At 54.7% G+C, this 17,303-nt stretch overlaps 1 protein-coding gene across 9 annotated transcripts in view; it reads left to right on the top strand.

The window, feature by feature from the left end:
• LOC124013785 (TBC1 domain family member 14-like) overlaps positions 1–17,303 on the top strand; it is a 60,990-nt gene that overhangs the window by 39,340 nt on the left and 4,347 nt on the right. For all 9 annotated transcript variants that reach the window (XR_006834930.1, XM_046328303.1, XM_046328300.1 and 6 more), the window contains 6 exons: positions 2,686–2,768; positions 7,982–8,206; positions 8,948–9,019; positions 9,254–9,348; positions 14,028–14,099; positions 16,555–16,683. Coding sequence is in view for 8 of the 9 variants with exons in the window: in XM_046328303.1 (XP_046184259.1) it covers positions 2,686–2,768; positions 7,982–8,206; positions 8,948–9,019; positions 9,254–9,348; positions 14,028–14,099; positions 16,555–16,683 (676 nt within the window). In the remaining variant the exon portion in view is untranslated. The remainder of the gene's footprint in view (positions 1–2,685; positions 2,769–7,981; positions 8,207–8,947; positions 9,020–9,253; positions 9,349–14,027; positions 14,100–16,554; positions 16,684–17,303) is intronic.

The raw sequence follows: 17,303 nt of genomic DNA, 5'->3' as shown, positions 1-17,303 counted from the left end.
TACACTGAGTATATTTAAGTAATAAGGCCTGAGGAGATGTGGTATATGGCCAATATACTACGGCTAAGGGCTGTTAAGCACAACACAACGCGGAGTGCCTGGACTCAGCCCTTAGCTGTGGTATATTGGCCATATACCACAAACCCCCGAGGTGCCTTATTGCTATTATAAACTGGTTACCAACATAATTAAAGCAGTAAAAAAACATTTTTTGTCATACCCGTGGTATACGGTCTGATTTAGTGACGAGTGGCGCGGCGGTTTAAGGCATCACTACAGACCCTGGTTCGATTCCAGGCTGTATCACAACCGGCCGGCATTTGGAGTCCCATAGGGCGGCGCACATTTGGCCCAGCGTCGTCCAGGTTCGGCCAGTGTTGGCCGTCATTGTAAATAAGAATTTTGTTTTTGACTGACTTGGCTAGTTAAATAAAGGTTTAAATAAAATAAAATACCACAGCTTTCAGCCAATCAGCATTCAGGGCTCCAACCACCCAGTTTCTACCATGAGATAGAACTGACCAGGTGAGTCCACTGAGTATTCCATGACCAGGTGAAAGCTATGATCCCTTATGGTCGTCACTTGTTAAATCCAATTTCAGTCAGTGTAGATGAAGGGGAGGAGACGGGTTAAAGAAGGGTTTTTAAGTTGAGACAATTGAGACATGGATTTTTGTGTGTGTGTGTGTTTTCACCTTGAATAAGGGTTTCAAATTTGGGGAAATGACACTCTCTAATTGTTTTATATTTTTTACATTTTGTCAGGAAATGCAGCTCCGTCTCAGGTTCTGCTGTTGTGCAGTGGTTTCACAGCCTTTCCTCTACAGGGAGCCAGGTTTTCCTGTGTCTACCCTTCTCAATGGCAAGGCTGTACTCACTGATTCTGTACTTTGTCTCTGTCTCTCCTCATTTCTCTTCCCTGCTTCATTATGTCTCCTTCATGCCAGACTAACTAACCCATGTGGTTTCCTAACTCTTATGAGAGCTAGTTTAGTTAGAGGCTGCTGACAGTTTAGTGTGTCTCTCTCGTTCTCGCTTCTCTCTCTCTCTCTATTCTCTCTCCTGTCTCTCTATTGTCTCTCCTCTGTCTCTCTATTGTCTCTCCTCTGTCTCTCTATTGTCTCTCCTCTGTCTCTCTCGTTCTCGCTTCTCTCTCTCTATTGTCTCTCTATTGTCTCTCCTCGGTCTCTCTATTGTCTCTCTATTGTCTCTCTATTGTCTCTCTATTGTCTCTCTATTGTCTCTCTATTGTCTCTCTGTCTCTCTATTGTCTCTGTCTCTCTATTGTCTCTCCTCTGTCTCTCTATTGTCTCTCCTCTGTCTCTCTATTCTCTCTCCTCTGTCTCTCTATTGTCTCTCCTCTGTCTCTCTATTGTCTCTCTATTCTCTCTCTATTGTCTCTCCTCTGTCTCTCTATTGTCTCTCCTCTGTCTCTCTATTGTCTCTCCTCTGTCTCTCTATTCTCTCTCCTCTGTCTCTCTATTGTCTCTCCTCTGTCTCTCTATTGTCTCTCTATTCTCTCTCTATTGTCTCGCCTCTGTCTCTCTATTGTCTCGCCTCTGTCTCTCTATTGTCTCTCCTCTGTCTCTCTATTGTCTCTCCTCTGTCTCTCTATTCTCTCTCCTCTGTCTCTCTATTGTCTCTCCTCTGTCTCTCTATTGTCTCTCTATTCTCTCTCTATTGTCTCTCCTCTGTCTCTCTATTCTCTCTCCTCGGTCTCTCTATTGTCTCTCCTCTGTCTCTCTATTGTCTCTCATCTGTCTCTCCTCTGTCTCTCTATTCTCTCTCCTCTGTCTCTCTATTCTCTCTCCTCTGTCTCTCTATTCTCTCTCCTCGGTCTCTCTATTCTCTCTCCTCTGTCTCTCTATTCTCTCTCCTCTGTCTCTCTACTCTCTCTCCTCTGTCTCTCTACTCTCTCTCCTCTGTCTCTCTATTCTCTCTCCTCTGTCTCTCTATTCTCTCTCCTCTGTCTCTCTACTCTCTCTCCTCTGTCTCTCTACTCTCTCTCCTCTGTCTCTCTATTCTCTCTCCACTGTCTCTCTATTCTCTCTCCTCTGTCTCTCTATTCTCTCTCCTCTGTCTCTCTATTCTCTCTCCTCTGTCTCTCTATTCTCTCTCCTCTGTCTCTCTCCTCTCTCTCCTCTGTCTCTCTCCTCTCTCTCCTCTGTCTCTCTATTCTCTCTCCTCTGTCTCTCTACTCTCTCTACTCTCTCTCCTCTGTCTCTCTACTCTCTCTCCTCTGTCTCTCTACTCTCTCTCCTCTGTCTCTCTATTCTCGCGGTGTCTGTCGCGCTCACTCTGTGTCTCGCGCTCTCTCTGTGTCTCGCTCTGTCTCGCAGCTTCGAGTGGGCCTCCCTGTTGTGAACACACATTTTTCAGAGTGAAAGCATGTTATGCAAACAAATGGTAAACATATGGAATATTTAGAAGTGTACGGTGTGGGTTAGGGTGTGTCAGATCAACAGGAGAATTGGCTTAATGAAGCAATCATCTGAGACCAGGCCACGGTCACTCAAGGTCTCTCTCCACCCCCCCTCCCCCTCTCCATCCCTCCCTCCCTCACTCTTTCCATTGCCTGCCTTATCCACCAATACACCAGCAGCTCAACCACCATGAATAATGTAAGGCACCAAGTTCAAACCACGCACGCACACAGTCACTCACTACAATGTGTGTGTGTTGCAGTAATCTGCCAGCCAAGCCTGCGGAGGAGGCCCAGAAACACAGACAACAGTATGAGGAGATGGTGGCCCAGGCCAAGAAGAGAGGTGACTGTTCATGATTTATTCATTCATCTGGATCGTACCTCTTTCATAGGGACATTCCCTCTCCCAGGGCTCGAGAAGTCCTCCTATCTGTCATGACCACTTATAGTCAAAATGAACGCCTTTCCACTTCTCCAGCTCTTTAGACTACGTTTACACAGGCAGCCCAATTCTGATCTTTTGCCAAAAGAGCTGATGTGATTGGAAAAAAAGTAGAGAAATGATCCAAATTGGGCTGCCTGTGTAAAAGCAGCCCTGGATACTTATATAATCGCTGCCATTTATTGTCCTCGTTCAGTCATTCAAACTGACTGTATTGGTTCCGACTACTGTTTCACAGCCATGACATAGAAGGGCACTATATCATTGTAATGTAGTAGATATTGTCATCTAACGGTCTCTTCTCCCTGCCTCGCTCCCCTCCCTGCCTCGCTCCCCCCTCTGCCTCGCTCCCCCATCTGCCTCGCTCCCCCTCTGCCTCGCTCCCCCCTCTGCCTCGCTCCCCCTCTGCCTCGCTCCCCCTCTGCCTCGCTCTCCCCTCTGCCTCGCTCCCCCTCTGCCTCGCTCCCCCCTCTGCCTCGCTCCCCCTCTGCCTCGCTCCCCCTCTGCCTCGCTCCCCCTCTGCCTCGCTCCCCCTCTGCCTCGCTCCCCCTCTGCCTCGCTCCCCCTCTGCCTCGCTCCCCCTCTGCCTCGCTCCCCCCTCTGCCTCGCTCCCCCTCTGCCTCGCTCCCCCTCTGCCTCGCTCCCCCTCTGCCTCGCTCCCCCCTCTGCCTCGCTCCCCCTCTGCCTCGCTCCCCCTCTGCCTCGCTCCCCCTCTGCCTCGCTCCCCCTCTGCCTCGCTCCCCCTCTGCCTCGCTCCCCCTCTGCCTCGCTCCCCCTCTGCCTCGCTCCCCCTCTGCCTCGCTCCCCCTCTGCCTCGCTCCCCCTCTGCCTCGCTCCCCCTCTGCCTCGCTCCCCCCTCTGCCTCGCTCCCCCTCTGCCTCGCTCCCCCTCTGCCTCGCTCCCCTCTCTGCCTCGCTCCCCTCTCTGCCTGCTCCCCTCTCTGCCTCGCTCCCTCTCTGCCTCGCTCTCCCTCCTCTGCCTCGCTCTCCCTCTGCCTCGCTCTCCCTCCTGCCTCGCTCTCCCCTCTGCCTCGCTCCCCTCCCTGCCTCGCTCCCCTCCCTGCCTCGCTCCCCTCCCTGCCTCGCTCCCCTCCCTGCCTCGCTCCCCTCCCTGCCTCGCTCCCCTCCCTGCCTCGCTCCCCTCCCTGCCTCGCTCCCCTCCCTGCCTCGCTCCCCTCCCTGCCTCGCTCCCCTCCCTGCCTCGCTCCCCTCCCTGCCTCGCTCCCCTCCCTGCCTCGCTCCCCTCCCTGCCTCGCTCCCCCTCCCTGCCTCGCTCCCCTCCCTGCCTCGCTCCCCCTCTGCCTCGCTCTCCTCTCTGCCTCGCTCCCCTCCTGCCTCGCTCTCCCCTCTGCCTCGCTCCCCCTCTGCCTCGCTCTCCTCTGCCTCGCTCTCCCCTCTGCCTCGCTCCCCCCTGCCTCGCTCTCCCCTCTGCCTCGCTCTCCCCTCTGCCTCGCTCCCCCTCTGCCTCGCTCCCCCTCTGCCTCGCTCCCCCTCTGCCTCGCTCCCCCTCTGCCTCGCTCCCCCCTCTGCCTCGCTCCCCCCTCTGCCTCGCTCCCCCTCTGCCTCGCTCCCCCTCTGCCTCGCTCCCCCTCTGCCTCGCTCCCCCCTCTGCCTCGCTCCCCCTCTGCCTCGCTCCCCCTCTGCCTCGCTCCCCCTCTGCCTCGCTCCCCCCTCTGCCTCGCTCCCCCTCTGCCTCGCTCCCCCTCTGCCTCGCTCCCCCTCTGCCTCGCTCCCCCTCTGCCTCGCTCCCCCTCTGCCTCGCTCCCCCTCTGCCTCGCCTCGCTCCCCTCTGCCTCGCTCCCCTCTCTGCCTCGCCTCGCTCCCCTCTCTGCCTCGCCTCCTCCCTCTCTGCCTCGCCTCCTCCCTCTCTGCCTCGCCTCGCTCCCCTCTCTGCCTCGCCTCCTCCCCTCTGCCTCGCTCCCCCTCTGCCTCGCTCCCCCTCTGCCTCGCTCCCCCTCTGCCTCGCTCCCCCTCTGCCTCGCTCCCCCTCTGCCTCGCTCCCCCTCTGCCTCGCTCCCCCTCTGCCTCGCTCCCCCTCTGCCTCGCCTCCTCCCCCTCTGCCTCGCCTCGCTCCCCCCTCTGCCTCGCCTCGCTCCCCCTCTGCCTCGCCTCGCTCCCCTCTCTGCCTCGCCTCGCTCCCCCTCTGCCTCGCCTCGCTCCCTCTCTGCCTCGCCTCGCTCCCCTCTCTGCCTCGCCTCGCTCCCCTCTCTGCCTCGCCTCGCTCCCCTCTCTGCCTCGCCTCGCTCCCCTCTCTGCCTCGCCTCGCTCCCCTCTCTGCCTCGCCTCGCTCCCCTCTCTGCCTCGCCTCGCTCCCCTCTCTGCCTCGCCTCGCTCCCCTCTCTGCCTCGCCTCGCTCCCTCTCTGCCTCGCTCCCCTCTCTGCCTCGCTCCCCCCTCTGCCTCGCTCCCCCCTCTGCCTGCCTCGCCTCGCTCCCCTCCTCTCCCCCTCTGCCTCGCCTCGCTCCCCCTCTGCCTCGCCTCGCTCCCCCTCTGCCTCGCCTCGCTCCCCCTCTGCCTCGCCTCGCTCCCCCTCTGCCTCGCCTCGCTCCCCTCTCTGCCTCGCCTCGCTCCCCTCTCTGCCTCGCCTCGCTCCCCTCTCTGCCTCGCCTCGCTCCCCTCTCTGCCTCGCCTCGCTCCCCTCTCTGCCTCGCTCCCCTCTCTGCCTCGCTCCCCTCTCTGCCTCGCCTCCCCCTCTCTGCCTCGCTCTCCCCTCTGCCTCGCCTCGCTCCCCTCTGCCTCGCTCTCCCCTCTGCCTCGCTCCCCTCCCTGCCTCGCTCCCTCCCTGCCTCGCTCCCTCCCTGCCTCGCTCCCCTCCCTGCCTCGCTCCCCTCCCTGCCTCGCTCCCCTCCTGCCTCGCTCCCCTCCCTGCCTCGCTCCCCTCCCCTGCCTCGCTCCCCTCCTGCCTCGCTCCCCTCCCTGCCTCGCTCCCCTCCCTGCTGCTCCCCTCCCTGCCTCGCTCCCCTCCTGCCTCGCTCCCCCTCTGCCTCGCTCCCCCCTGCCTCGCTCCCCCTCTGCCTCGCTCCCCTCTCTGCCTCGCTCCCCTCTCTGCCTCGCTCTCCCCTCTGCCTCGCTCTCCCCTCTGCCTCGCTCTCCCCTCTGCCTCGCTCTCCCCTCTGCCTCGCTCTCCCTCTGCCTCGCTCTCCCCTCTGCCTCGCTCCCCCTCTGCCTCGCTCCCCCTCTGCCTCGCTCCCCCTCTGCCTCGCTCCCCCTCTGCCTCGCTCCCCCCTCTGCCTCGCTCCCCCTCTGCCTCGCTCCCCCTCTGCCTCGCTCCCCCTCTGCCTCGCTCCCCCTCTGCCTCGCTCCCCCTCTGCCTCGCTCCCCCTCTGCCTCGCTCCCCCTCTGCCTCGCTCCCCCTCTGCCTCGCTCCCCCTCTGCCTCGCTCCCCCTCTGCCTCGCTCCCCCTCTGCCTCGCTCCCCCTCTGCCTCCTCCCCCTCTGCCTCGCTCCCCCCTCTGCCTCGCTCCCCCTCTGCCTCGCTCCCCCTCGCCTCCCTCGCTCCCCTCGCCTCGCCTCGCTCCCCCTCTGCCTCGCCTCGCTCCCCTCTCTGCCTCGCCTCGCTCCCCTCTCTGCCTCGCCTCGCTCCCCTCTCTGCCTCGCCTCGCTCCCCTCTCTGCCTCGCCTCGCTCCCTCTCTGCCTCGCTCCCCTCTCTGCCTCGCTCCCCCTCTGCCTCGCTCCCCCTCTGCCTCGCTCCCCCCTCTGCCTCGCTCCCCCCTCTGCCTCGCTCCCCCCTCTGCCTCGCTCCCCCCTCTGCCCCCTCTGCCTCTGCCTCGCCTCGCTCCCCCTCTGCCTCTGCCTCGCTCCCCCTCTGCCTCGCCTCGCTCCCCCTCTGCCTCGCCTCGCTCCCCCTCTGCCTCGCCTCGCTCCCTCTCTGCCTCGCCTCGCTCCCTCTCTGCCTGCCTCGCTCCCCTCTCTGCCTCGCCTCGCTCCCCTCTCTGCCTCGCCTCGCTCCCTCTCTGCCTCGCCTCGCTCCCCTCTCTGCCTCGCCTCGCTCCCCTCTCTGCCTCGCCTCCTCCCCTCTCTGCCTCGCCTCGCTCCCCTCTCTGCCTCGCCTCGCTCCCCTCTCTGCCTGCCTCGCTCCCCTCTCTGCCTCGCCTCGCTCCCCTCTCTGCCTCGCTCCCCCTCTCCTGCTCCCCTCTCCCTCCCCCCTCTGCCTCGCTCCCCCTCTGCCTGCCTCGCCTCGCTCCCCCTGCCTCGCTCCCCCTCTGCCTCGCCTCGCTCCCCCTCTGCCTCGCCTCGCTCCCCCTCTGCCTCGCCTCGCTCTCTGCCTCGCCTCTCCCCCTCTGCCTCGCCTCCCCCCCTCTGCCTCGCCTCGCTCCCCTCTGCCTCGCCTCGCTCCCCTCTCTGCCTCGCCTCGCTCCCTCTCTGCCTCGCCTCGCTCCCTCTCTGCCTCGCCTCGCTCCCTCTCTGCCTCTGCCTCGCTCCCCTCTCTGCCTCGCCTCGCTCCCCTCTCTGCCTCCCTCGCTCCCCTCTCTGCCTCGCCTCGCTCCCCTCTCTGCCTCGCCTCCTCCCCTCTCTGCCTCGCCTCGCTCCCCTCTCTGCCTCGCCTCGCTCCCCTCTCTGCCTCGCCTCGCTCCCCTCTGCCTCGCTCCTCCCCTCTCTGCCTCGCTCCCCTCGCCTCCTCCCCTCTCTGCCTCGCTCCCCTCTGCCTGCCTCGCTCCCCCTCTGCCTGCCTCGCTCCCCCTCTGCCTGCCTCGCTCCCCCCCTCTGCCTGCCTCGCTCCCCCCTCTGCCTGCCCCGCTCCCCCTCTGCCTGCCTCCCCCCCTCTGCCTGCCTCGCTCCCCCTCTGCCTGCCTCGCTCCCCCTCTGCCTGCCTCGCTCCCCCTCTGCCTGCCTCGCTCTGCCTGCCTCGCTCCCCCTCTGCCTGCCTCGCTCCCCCTCTGCCTGCCTCGCTCCCCCTCTGCCTGCCTCGCTCCCCCTCTGCCTGCCTCGCTCCCCCTCTGCCTGCCTCGCTCCCCCTCTGCCTGCCTCGCTCCCCCTCTGCCTGCCTCGCTCCCCCTCTGCCTGCCTCGCTCCCCGCTCTGCCTCGCCCGCTCCCCGCTCTGCCTCGCCTCGCTCCCCTCTCTGCCTCGCCTCGCTCCCCTCTCTGCCTGCCTCGCTCCCCCCTCTGCCTCTGTAGAGCTCAAGGAGGCCCAGAAGAGGAGGAAGCAGCTGGAGCTCAGGTGTAAGGTGGAAGAGAGCATTGGCAACGCCGCCCAGACCTGGAACCAGGAGATTCTGCCCAACTGGAGCACCATGTGTAACTCTCGGCGGGTCAGGGACCTCTGGTGGCAGGGCGTGCCCCCTAGCGTCAGGGGCAAGGTCTGGAGCCTGGCGGTGGGCAATGAGCTCAACATCACTCACGGTAGGACACACTGTAGGTCTGAGGCTACTGAATTATACACACCCCATATTGTGTGTGTGTGTGTGTGTGTGTGTGTGTGTGTGTGTGTGTGTGTGTGTGTGTGTGTGTGTGTGTGTGTGTGTGTGTGTGTGTGTGTGTGTGTGTGTGTGTGTGTGTGTGTGTGTGTGTGTGTGTGTGTGTGTGTGTGGAAAAAGAGGACTGCTGTAGATACCAGAGGTCTCAATTTCAGCATGACTCAGCGAAAAAACACCCCCCCCTGGTGGCCCATTTTGCCAGTTACATCCAAACCAAATGGGATCATGTATCTCACACACACACATCTCTCTCTCCTCAGTTATTCTCACTAGAGAGCAGCAGGGTCTAGGACAAGGCTGGTAGATAAGCACAGCACCACTGAATAGCTCGTTGGTACTGGAGAGAAGACCTTGAGGCTGTCCTGGCCTGATGTGCTGCAGTGGAAGGCTTTTAGATAGAGGGACTATGACCATAATGCTGTGGTTTACTTCCATGTTAATTGTAGCAACGGAGTGTTCAATGGCAGGCTTTTGTGTGTGTGTGTGTGTGTGTGTGTGTGTGTGTGTGTGTGTGTGTGTGTGTGTGTGTGTGTGTGTGTGTGTGTGTGTGTGTGTGTGTGTGTGTGTGTGTGTGTGTGTGTGTGTGTGTGTGTGTGTGTGTGTGTGTGTGTGTGTGTGTGTGCGTGCGTGCACATGGTGATCAGTGTTGTTATGTATTCTTCCACAGAGCTGTACAACATCTGTCTGGCCAGGGCCAGGGACAAGTGGAAGTCTATGCCTACAGAACCAGTGACTGAAGGTAGAGGACAGACTCTCTTCTCTTTTGTCTCCCTTCGTCTCTCCATCTTTATCCCCTTCTTTCTCTGAAGTGCTATTGAAAACTTTGACCTCACTCACAAAGTGCTGAGAATTTAAATCTGAATCGCATTGAATCAACAAACAAAAAAAATCCTACAGAAGTTTAGGAAACATGAGAGTTGGCTAAAGGAAGTGTGTGATGTTGATTGTTTCTAATGTTTGTGTGTGTGTGTAGATGCAGGTTCATCTCTGGCGGACAGAGAGGCCAGTCTGGAGCTGATCAAGCTGGACATCTCCAGAACCTTTCCCCATCTCTGTATCTTCCAACAGGTCAGTGGCAGGACGACAACTATTTATGACATCATCGAGGATCTCTGTGTTCACTCTGAATTCAGTTGTGGTCCTCTATAGCTCAGTTGGTGAGCATGGCACTTGCAACACCAGGATAGTGAGTTCAATTCCCGGGACCACCTGTACATAAACTGTATGCACACATAACTGTAAATTACTTTTGGATAAAAGCATTTGCTAAATGGTTTTTATTATTAATATAGTCGACTAAATGAATCTATCTCTATACTGAACAAAAAAATATATAAAGCCAACATGTAAAGTGTTGGTCCCATGTTTCATGAGCTCAAATAAAACATCCCTGGAATATTTCTTTCACATTTTGTGCACAAATTTGTTTACATCCCTGTTAGTGAGCATTTCTCCGTCCACATGACAGGTGTGGCATATCAAGAAGTTGATTAAACCGCATGATCATTACACAGGTGCACCTTGTGCTGGGGACAATAAAAGGCCACTCTAAAATGTGCAGTTTTTTGTCACAACACAATGCCACAGACATCTCAAATTTTGAGGGGCATTCCATTGGCATGCTGACTGCAGGGATCCACCAGAACTGTTGCCAGAAAATGTAATGTTAAATTCTCTACCATAAGCCGCCTCCAATGTCGTTTTAGAGAATTTGGCAGTAGGTCTAACGGCCTCACAACCGCAGACCACGTGTTACCACGCCAACCAAGGACCTCCACATCCGGATTCTTCACCTGCGGGATCGTCTGAAACCAGCCACCCGGACAGCTGATGAAACTGAGGAGTAATAAAGCCCTTTTGTGGGGAAAACTCATTCTGATTGGCTGGGCCTGGCTCCCAGTGGGTGGGCCTATGCCCTCCCAGGTTCACCCATGGCTGCACCAATGCCCAATCATGGGAAATCCAAAGATTTGTTTTTTAACATATTTTTTATATAATAATAATAATAAATAATAATAAACACTAATAATATAATAATATATGCCATTTAGCAGACGCTTTTATCCAAAGCGACTTACAGTCATGTGTGCATACATTCTACGTATGGGTGGTCCCGGGGATCGAACCCACTACCCTGGCGTTACAAGCGCCATGCTCTACCAACTGAGCTACAGAAGGACCACATTTAACCAGGTAAGTCAGTTGAGAAAAAGATCTCATTTACAACTTCGACCTGGCCAAGATAAAGCAAAGCAGTGCGACAAAAAACAACACTGAGTTACACATGGAATAAACAAACGTACAGTCAATAACAATGTAAAAGTCTATATGCAGTGTATTAAGATAAGGGCCAAATAAATTTATTTCAATTGACTGATTTCCTTTTAGGAACTGTAATTCAGTAAAATTGTTGAAATTGTTGCGTTTTATATTTTTGGTCAGTATACCTTCCTCTCGTAAGTGTTTATGTGAACTTCACCTATCTCGGTGTGTGGGTGAGATTGTTGTTGTGTTGCAACAGTCAATGTAGGGGATTTTCCCCTCCTCACCTTCAGGCTCAAACCCTACATCCCAACCAGAGTACTTCGTTCTGCCACCTCCGGTAATCTCAAAAAAAGTACCAGTCAAAAGTTTGAACACACCTACTCATTCATTCACTCATTTTCTTTCTTCTATTTTCTACATTGTATAGTGTAGTGAAGACATCAAAACGAATGCAGTCGCAAAAACCATCAAGTGATGATGAAACTGGCTCTCATGAGGACCGCCACAGGAAAGGAAGACCCAGAGATACCTCTGCTGCAGAGGATAAGTTCATTAGAGTTAACTGGCTCTCATGAGGACTGCCACAGGAAAGGAAGACCCAGAGTTACCTCTGCTGCAGAGGATAAGTTCATTAGAGTTAACTGGCTCTCATGAGGACTGCCACAGGAAAGGAAGACCCAGAGTTACCTCTGCTGCAGAGGATAAGTTCATTAGAGTTAACTGGCTCTCATGAGGACTGCCACAGGAAAGGAAGACTCAGAGTTACCTCTGCTGCAGAGGATAAGTTCATTAGAGTTACCAGCCTCAGAAATTGCAGACCAAATAAATTCTTCAGAGTTAAAGTAACAGACACATCTCAACATCAACTGTTCAGAGGAGACCGAGTAAATCAGGCCTCCATGGTCGAATTGCTGCAAAGAAACGACTACTAAAGGACACCAATAATAAGAAGTCACTTGCTTGGGCCAAGAAACACGAGCAATGGACATTAGACTGGTGGAAATAGGTCCGTTGGTCGGATGGGTTCAAATTAGATTTTTTTTGTTGTTCCAACCACTGTGTCTTTGAGACGCAGAGTAGTTGAACGGATGATCAATGCATGTGTAGTGTCCACCGTGAATTCCTATCCTTTAGGAAGTCACACACAGAACGAGCAGTATGACTGGTGGCATTGTCATGCTGGAGGGTCATGTCAGGATGAGCCTGCAAGAAAGGGTACCACATGAGGGAGGAGGATGTCTTCTTTGTAACGCACAGCGTTGAGATTGCCTGCAAGCTCTGTCCGATGATGCTGTGACACACCGCCCCAGACCATGACGGACCCTCCACCTCGATCGGCTCCAGAGTACAGGCCTCAGTGTAACGCTCATTCCTTCGACGATAAACGCGAATCCAACCATCACTCCTGGTGAGACAAAACCGCCACTCGTCAGTGAAGAGCAGTTTTTGCCAGTCCTGTCTGGTCCTGCGACGGTGGGTTTGTGCCCGTAGGCAACGTTGTTGCCGGTGATGTCTGGTAAGGACCTGCCTTACAACAGGCCTACAAGCCCTCAGTCCAGCCTCTCTCAGCCTATTGCGGACAGTCTGAGCACTGATGGAGGGATTGTGTGTTCCTGGTGTAACTTGGGCAGTTGTTGTTGCCATCCTGTACCTGTCCAGCAGGTGGTCTGCCACTGCGAGGATGATCAGCTGTTCAGGTTATGTCCATATAAGACTCATTTTACTGTGGATATAGACACTTTTGTACCTGTTTCCTCCAGCATCTTCACAAATTCCTTTGCTGTTGTTCTGGGATTGAGTTGCACTTTTCGCACCGAAGTACGTTCATCTCTAGGAGACAGAACGTGTCCCCTTCCTGAGCGGTAATGACTGCTGCATGGTCCCATGGTGTTTATACTTGCGTACTATTGTTTGTACAGATGAACGTGGTACCTTCAGGCGTTTGGAAATTGCTCCCAAGGATGAACCTGACTTGTGGAGGACCACAATTTTTTTCTGAGGACTTTGCTGACTTCTTTTGATTTTCCCATGATGTCAAGGAAAGAGGCACTGAGTTTGAAGGGAGTCCTTGAAATACATCCACAGGTACACCTCCAATTGACTCAAATGATGTCAATTATCCTATCAGAAGCTTCTAAAGCCGTGACATCATTTTCTGGAATTTCCCAAGCTGTTTAAAGACACAGTCAACATGGTGTATGTATACATATGACCCACTGAAATTGTGATACAGTGAAATAATCTGTCTGTAAACAATTGTTGGGAAAATTACTTGTATCATGCACAAAGGGCCTATGCTCAAACGGTCAGAAACGGTCAGAAACAGACTCCATGAGGGTGGTATGAGGGCCCGACGTCCACAGGTGGGGTTTGTGCTTACAGCCCAACACCATGCAAGACGTTTGGCATTTGCCAGAGAACACCAAGATTGGCAAATTCGCCACTGGCACCCTGTGCTCTTCACAGATGAAAGCAGGTTCACACTGAGCACGTGACAGAGTCTGGAGATGCCATGGAGAATGTTCTGCTGCCTGCATTATCCTCCAGCCTGACCGGTTTTGCGGTGGGTCAGTCATGGTGTGGGGTGGCATTTCTTTGGGGGGCCGCACAGCCCTCCATGTGCTCGCCAGAGGTAGCCTGACTGCCATTAGGTACGGAGATGAGATCCTCAGACCCCTTGTGAGACCATATGCTGATGCGGTTGGCCCTGGGTTCCTCCTAATGCAAGACAATGCTAGACCTCATGTGGCTGGAGTGTGTCAGCAGTTCCTGCAAGAGGAAGGCATTGATGCTATGGACTGGCCCGCCCGTTCCCCAGACCTGAATCCAATTGAGCACATCTGGGACATCATGTCTCGCTCCATCCACCAATGCCACGTTGCACCACAGACTGTCCAGCAGTTGGTGGATGCTTTAGTCCAGGTCTGGGAGGAGATCCCTCAGGAGACCATCCGCCACCTCATCAGGGGCATGCCCAGGCATTGTAGGGAGGTCATACAGGCACGTGGAGGCCACACACACTACTGAGCCTCATTTTGACTTGTTTTAAGGACATTACATCAAAGTTGGATCAGCCTGTAGTGTGGTTTTCCACTTTCATTTTGAGTGTGACTCCAAATCCAGACCTCCATGGGTTGATGAATTTGATTTCCATTGATCATTTTTGTGTGATTGTGTTGTCAGCACATTCAACTATGTAAAGAAAAAAAGTATTTAATAAGAATATTTCATTCATTCAGATCTAGGATGTTATTTTAGTGTTCTCTTTATTTTATATATATATATATGCACTTGTCTTTTCCTACTTGCACTGACTTTGCTGATAGCTATTTAGAGGGAACATGTACATTTATGACTGATATGTGGTTGTCTCACCTAGCTGTCTTAAGATGCATCAACTGTAAGTGGCCCTGGATAAGAACGTCTGCTAAATGACAAATGTACGTGTTGTAATAGTTAAAGTATCACCTGTGTTTCGACAGGGAGGTCCGTACTACGACGTGCTGCACAGCATTCTAGGAGCATACACCTGCTATAGGCCGGACGTGGGCTACGTAAGTAGTAGCACACACACACACGCAGACACGTACGTTCCTACTTCATAACATAAGCTCACACACTTGATGATGAATTCCTCGTCAGCCTTCGTGTGTATCAGTGGTAATGGCCCTGAATAGTGATGTATATTGGTGCTTTTCTTTGGAAGCACAAGGGTCCTTAAGGCCGAATGATGACCGTTTTATCAGAAAACATTGCTTCTCTCTGTCCTATGGTGGAAGGTGATAGAAACACATTGGACCTTAAGCTATAAACGGACTGGCTCGGAGTCCTACGTTAGCCTACGTGTGAGTTCCAAATGGTGTCCTATTCCCTAGACAGGTTACTACTTTCATCTAGAACCATATGGGTACTGGTCAAAGTAGTGCACTATCTAGGGAATAGAATGCCATTTGGGACCCTGCTCTATGTAAACAGCCTGTATGTGTAGTGTGGGAGAGACTAGCAGCAGGCCTCCATAGAGGGGGAGGGGCGGGCGGCAGGGCCCCATAGAGGGGGAGGGGCGGGCGGCAGGGCCCCATAGAGGGGGAGGGGCGGGCGGCAGGGCCCCATAGAGGGGGAGGGGCGGGCGGCAGGGCCCCATAGGGGCGGGCGGGGGGAGGGGGGGCGGGGGCGGGGGGGAGGGGCAGGGGGCACCATAGAGGGGGAGGGGCGGGCGGCAGGCCTCCATAGAGGGGGAGAGACGGGCAGCAGGCCTCCATTACTCCATCAGGTGATTCATACATTTGACCACCCCAACTGGCACTTTTGCTGGTTTTTGGGTGTTTGGGTGGGTGTTTGTGGGTGTTTGCGGGTGTGTTTGTTTGGGTGTGTGTGTGTGTGGGGTGTTTGTGTGTGTGGGTGGGTGTTTGTGTGGGTTTGTGGGTGTGTTTGTTTGGGTTTGTGGGTGTGTGTGTGGGTGTGTTTGTTTGGGTTTGTGGGTGTGTGTGTGGGTGTGTTTGTTTGGGTGTGTTTGTGGGTGTGTTTGTGTGGGTGTTTGTGGGTGTGTTTGTTTGGGTGTGTGGGTGTTTGTGGGTGTGTTTGTGGGTGTGTGTGGGTGTGTGTTTGTGGGTGTGTGTGGGTGTGTGTGGGTGTGTGTGTGTGGGTGTGTGTGTTTACTTCTGTGTATTCCAATGCAGCACTGACGTAACCAGTTTTCTTTTGCTTCCATTCGTCATCATTCTCTCTGAACCTTAAACACAGTACAACTACTGCATTACTAACATCCACTTTGGCTGGTTTGATTATCATCTTAGAGTCTGATGAAATTAGTTTCCAGGATGTGGTGTCAGTGTGCTCTGCTGGAGATGTACTGTGGCTTTTACACCTCCACCTCATCACAGCCATGCTGAGAAACAGCCCACAGTGTGTTTATAGAGAAATGTCTCCACTTCCTGGACTAACCAAGGAATACTGACAGATGGAGAATTTAAAGGTAGACTGAGAAATGATGTTGCAGCAGGAAGCACCACAGATATTGAGATGAGCGCGATGCATGACTTTGCTCTCTAACAGTCACAGAGTATTCTAACGTGTGCACAGGTGTGCTCCACCCTGCTACAACGTGGTAGCTACCCAACCAAAACAGTTTAGCCTCGTGGTTCACCCTGCTACAACGTGGTAGCTACCCAACCAAAACAGTTTAGCCTCGTGCTTCACCCTGCTACAACGTGGTAGCTACCCAACCAAAACAGTTTAGCCTCGTGCTTCACCCTGCTACAACGTGGTAGCTACCCGACCAAAACAGTTTAGCCTCGTGCTTCACCCTGCTACAACGTGGTAGCTACCCGACCAAAACAGTTTAGCCTCGTGCTTCACCCTGCTACGTGGTAGCTACCCGACCAAAACAGTTTAGCCTCGTGCTTCACCCTGCTACAACGTGGTAGTTACCCGACCAAAACAGTTTAGCCTCGTGCTTCACCCTGCTACAACGTGGTAGCTACCGACCAAAACAGTTTAGCCTTGTGCTACAACGTGGTAGCTACCCGACCAAAACAGTTTAGCCTCGTGCTTCAACGCTCTTAGTAGTTATGGAAATTGACCCAATGCTGCTGTTTACGTTGCATCTACATCATCTCGCGGAGTCTACCTTTTTAAGTGTTATTATAGAAGACAAAGTTCCCTTCGCAGCAGTACTCGTCCTTGTAGCACCAGCCGGTAGCACCAGCCGGTAACCAGTTAATGCCCCCCAACACCACCCCACTACTAATAATAAACCTCACTCACTCTCTCTCCTCCCTCTGTGTTCACAGTACTGACATGCAGTTGATCAACATGGCTAGGGTACCGTAGCAGGAGTCACCGCGGCTAGGGTACCGTAGCAGGAGTCACCGCGGCTAGGGTACCGTAGCAGGAGTCACCGCGGCTAGGGTACCGTAGCAGGAGTCACCGCGGCTAGGGTACCGTAGCAGGAGTCACCGCGGCTAGGGTACCGTAGCAGGTAACAGTTAACATCAGTCCCGGTGTGTTCAGGTTCAGGGTATGTCGTTCATCGCGGCGGTGCTGATCCTCAACCTGGACACGGCAGACGCCTTCATAGCTTTCGCCAACCTCCTGAACAAGCCCTGTCAGATGGCCTTCTTCAGAGTGGACCACAGCCTTGTGAGTACAGTGCAGACAGACACACACACACACACACAGACAGACAGATAGTTCTTTGTGTTTGTGCTGGAATAAAAGCCTGCATACCCTGTTAGCAAAGATTTGCACAATACACCACTGCACTCATAGCACTTAGCACCCTGTTCACAACTGTAACCATGTGTTACTATGTTGCTACAACATCTGACTGGTGGTGTCATAGTGGTGTCAGGGCGGTGTGGTGTCAGGGCGATGTGGTCTATATATCTGGCTGATAGTGGTCTATATATCTGGCTGATAGTGGTGTCAGGGAGGTGTGGTCTATATATCTGGCTGATTGTGGTCTGTATATCTGGCTGATAGTGGTGTCAGGGAGGTGTGGTCTATATATCTGGCTGATAGTGGTGTCAGGGCGGTGTGGTCTATATATCTGGCTGATAGTGGTGTCAGGGCGGTGTGGTCTATATCTGGCTGATAGTGGTCTATATATCTGGCTGATAGTGGTGTCAGGGAGGTGTGGTCTATATATCTGGCTGATAGTGGTGTCAGGGCGGTGTGGTCTATATATCTGGCTGATAGTGGTGTCAGGGCGGTGTGGTCTATATATCTGGCTGATAGTGGTGTCAGGGCGGTGTGGTCTA

This window comes from Oncorhynchus gorbuscha, linkage group LG25, assembly GCF_021184085.1.
Source record: "Oncorhynchus gorbuscha isolate QuinsamMale2020 ecotype Even-year linkage group LG25, OgorEven_v1.0, whole genome shotgun sequence".
NCBI classification, from domain to species: Eukaryota; Metazoa; Chordata; class Actinopteri; order Salmoniformes; family Salmonidae; genus Oncorhynchus; species Oncorhynchus gorbuscha.
Note: the sequence above shows the minus strand (reverse complement) of the source record. Positions and strands in the feature narration are given on the sequence as shown.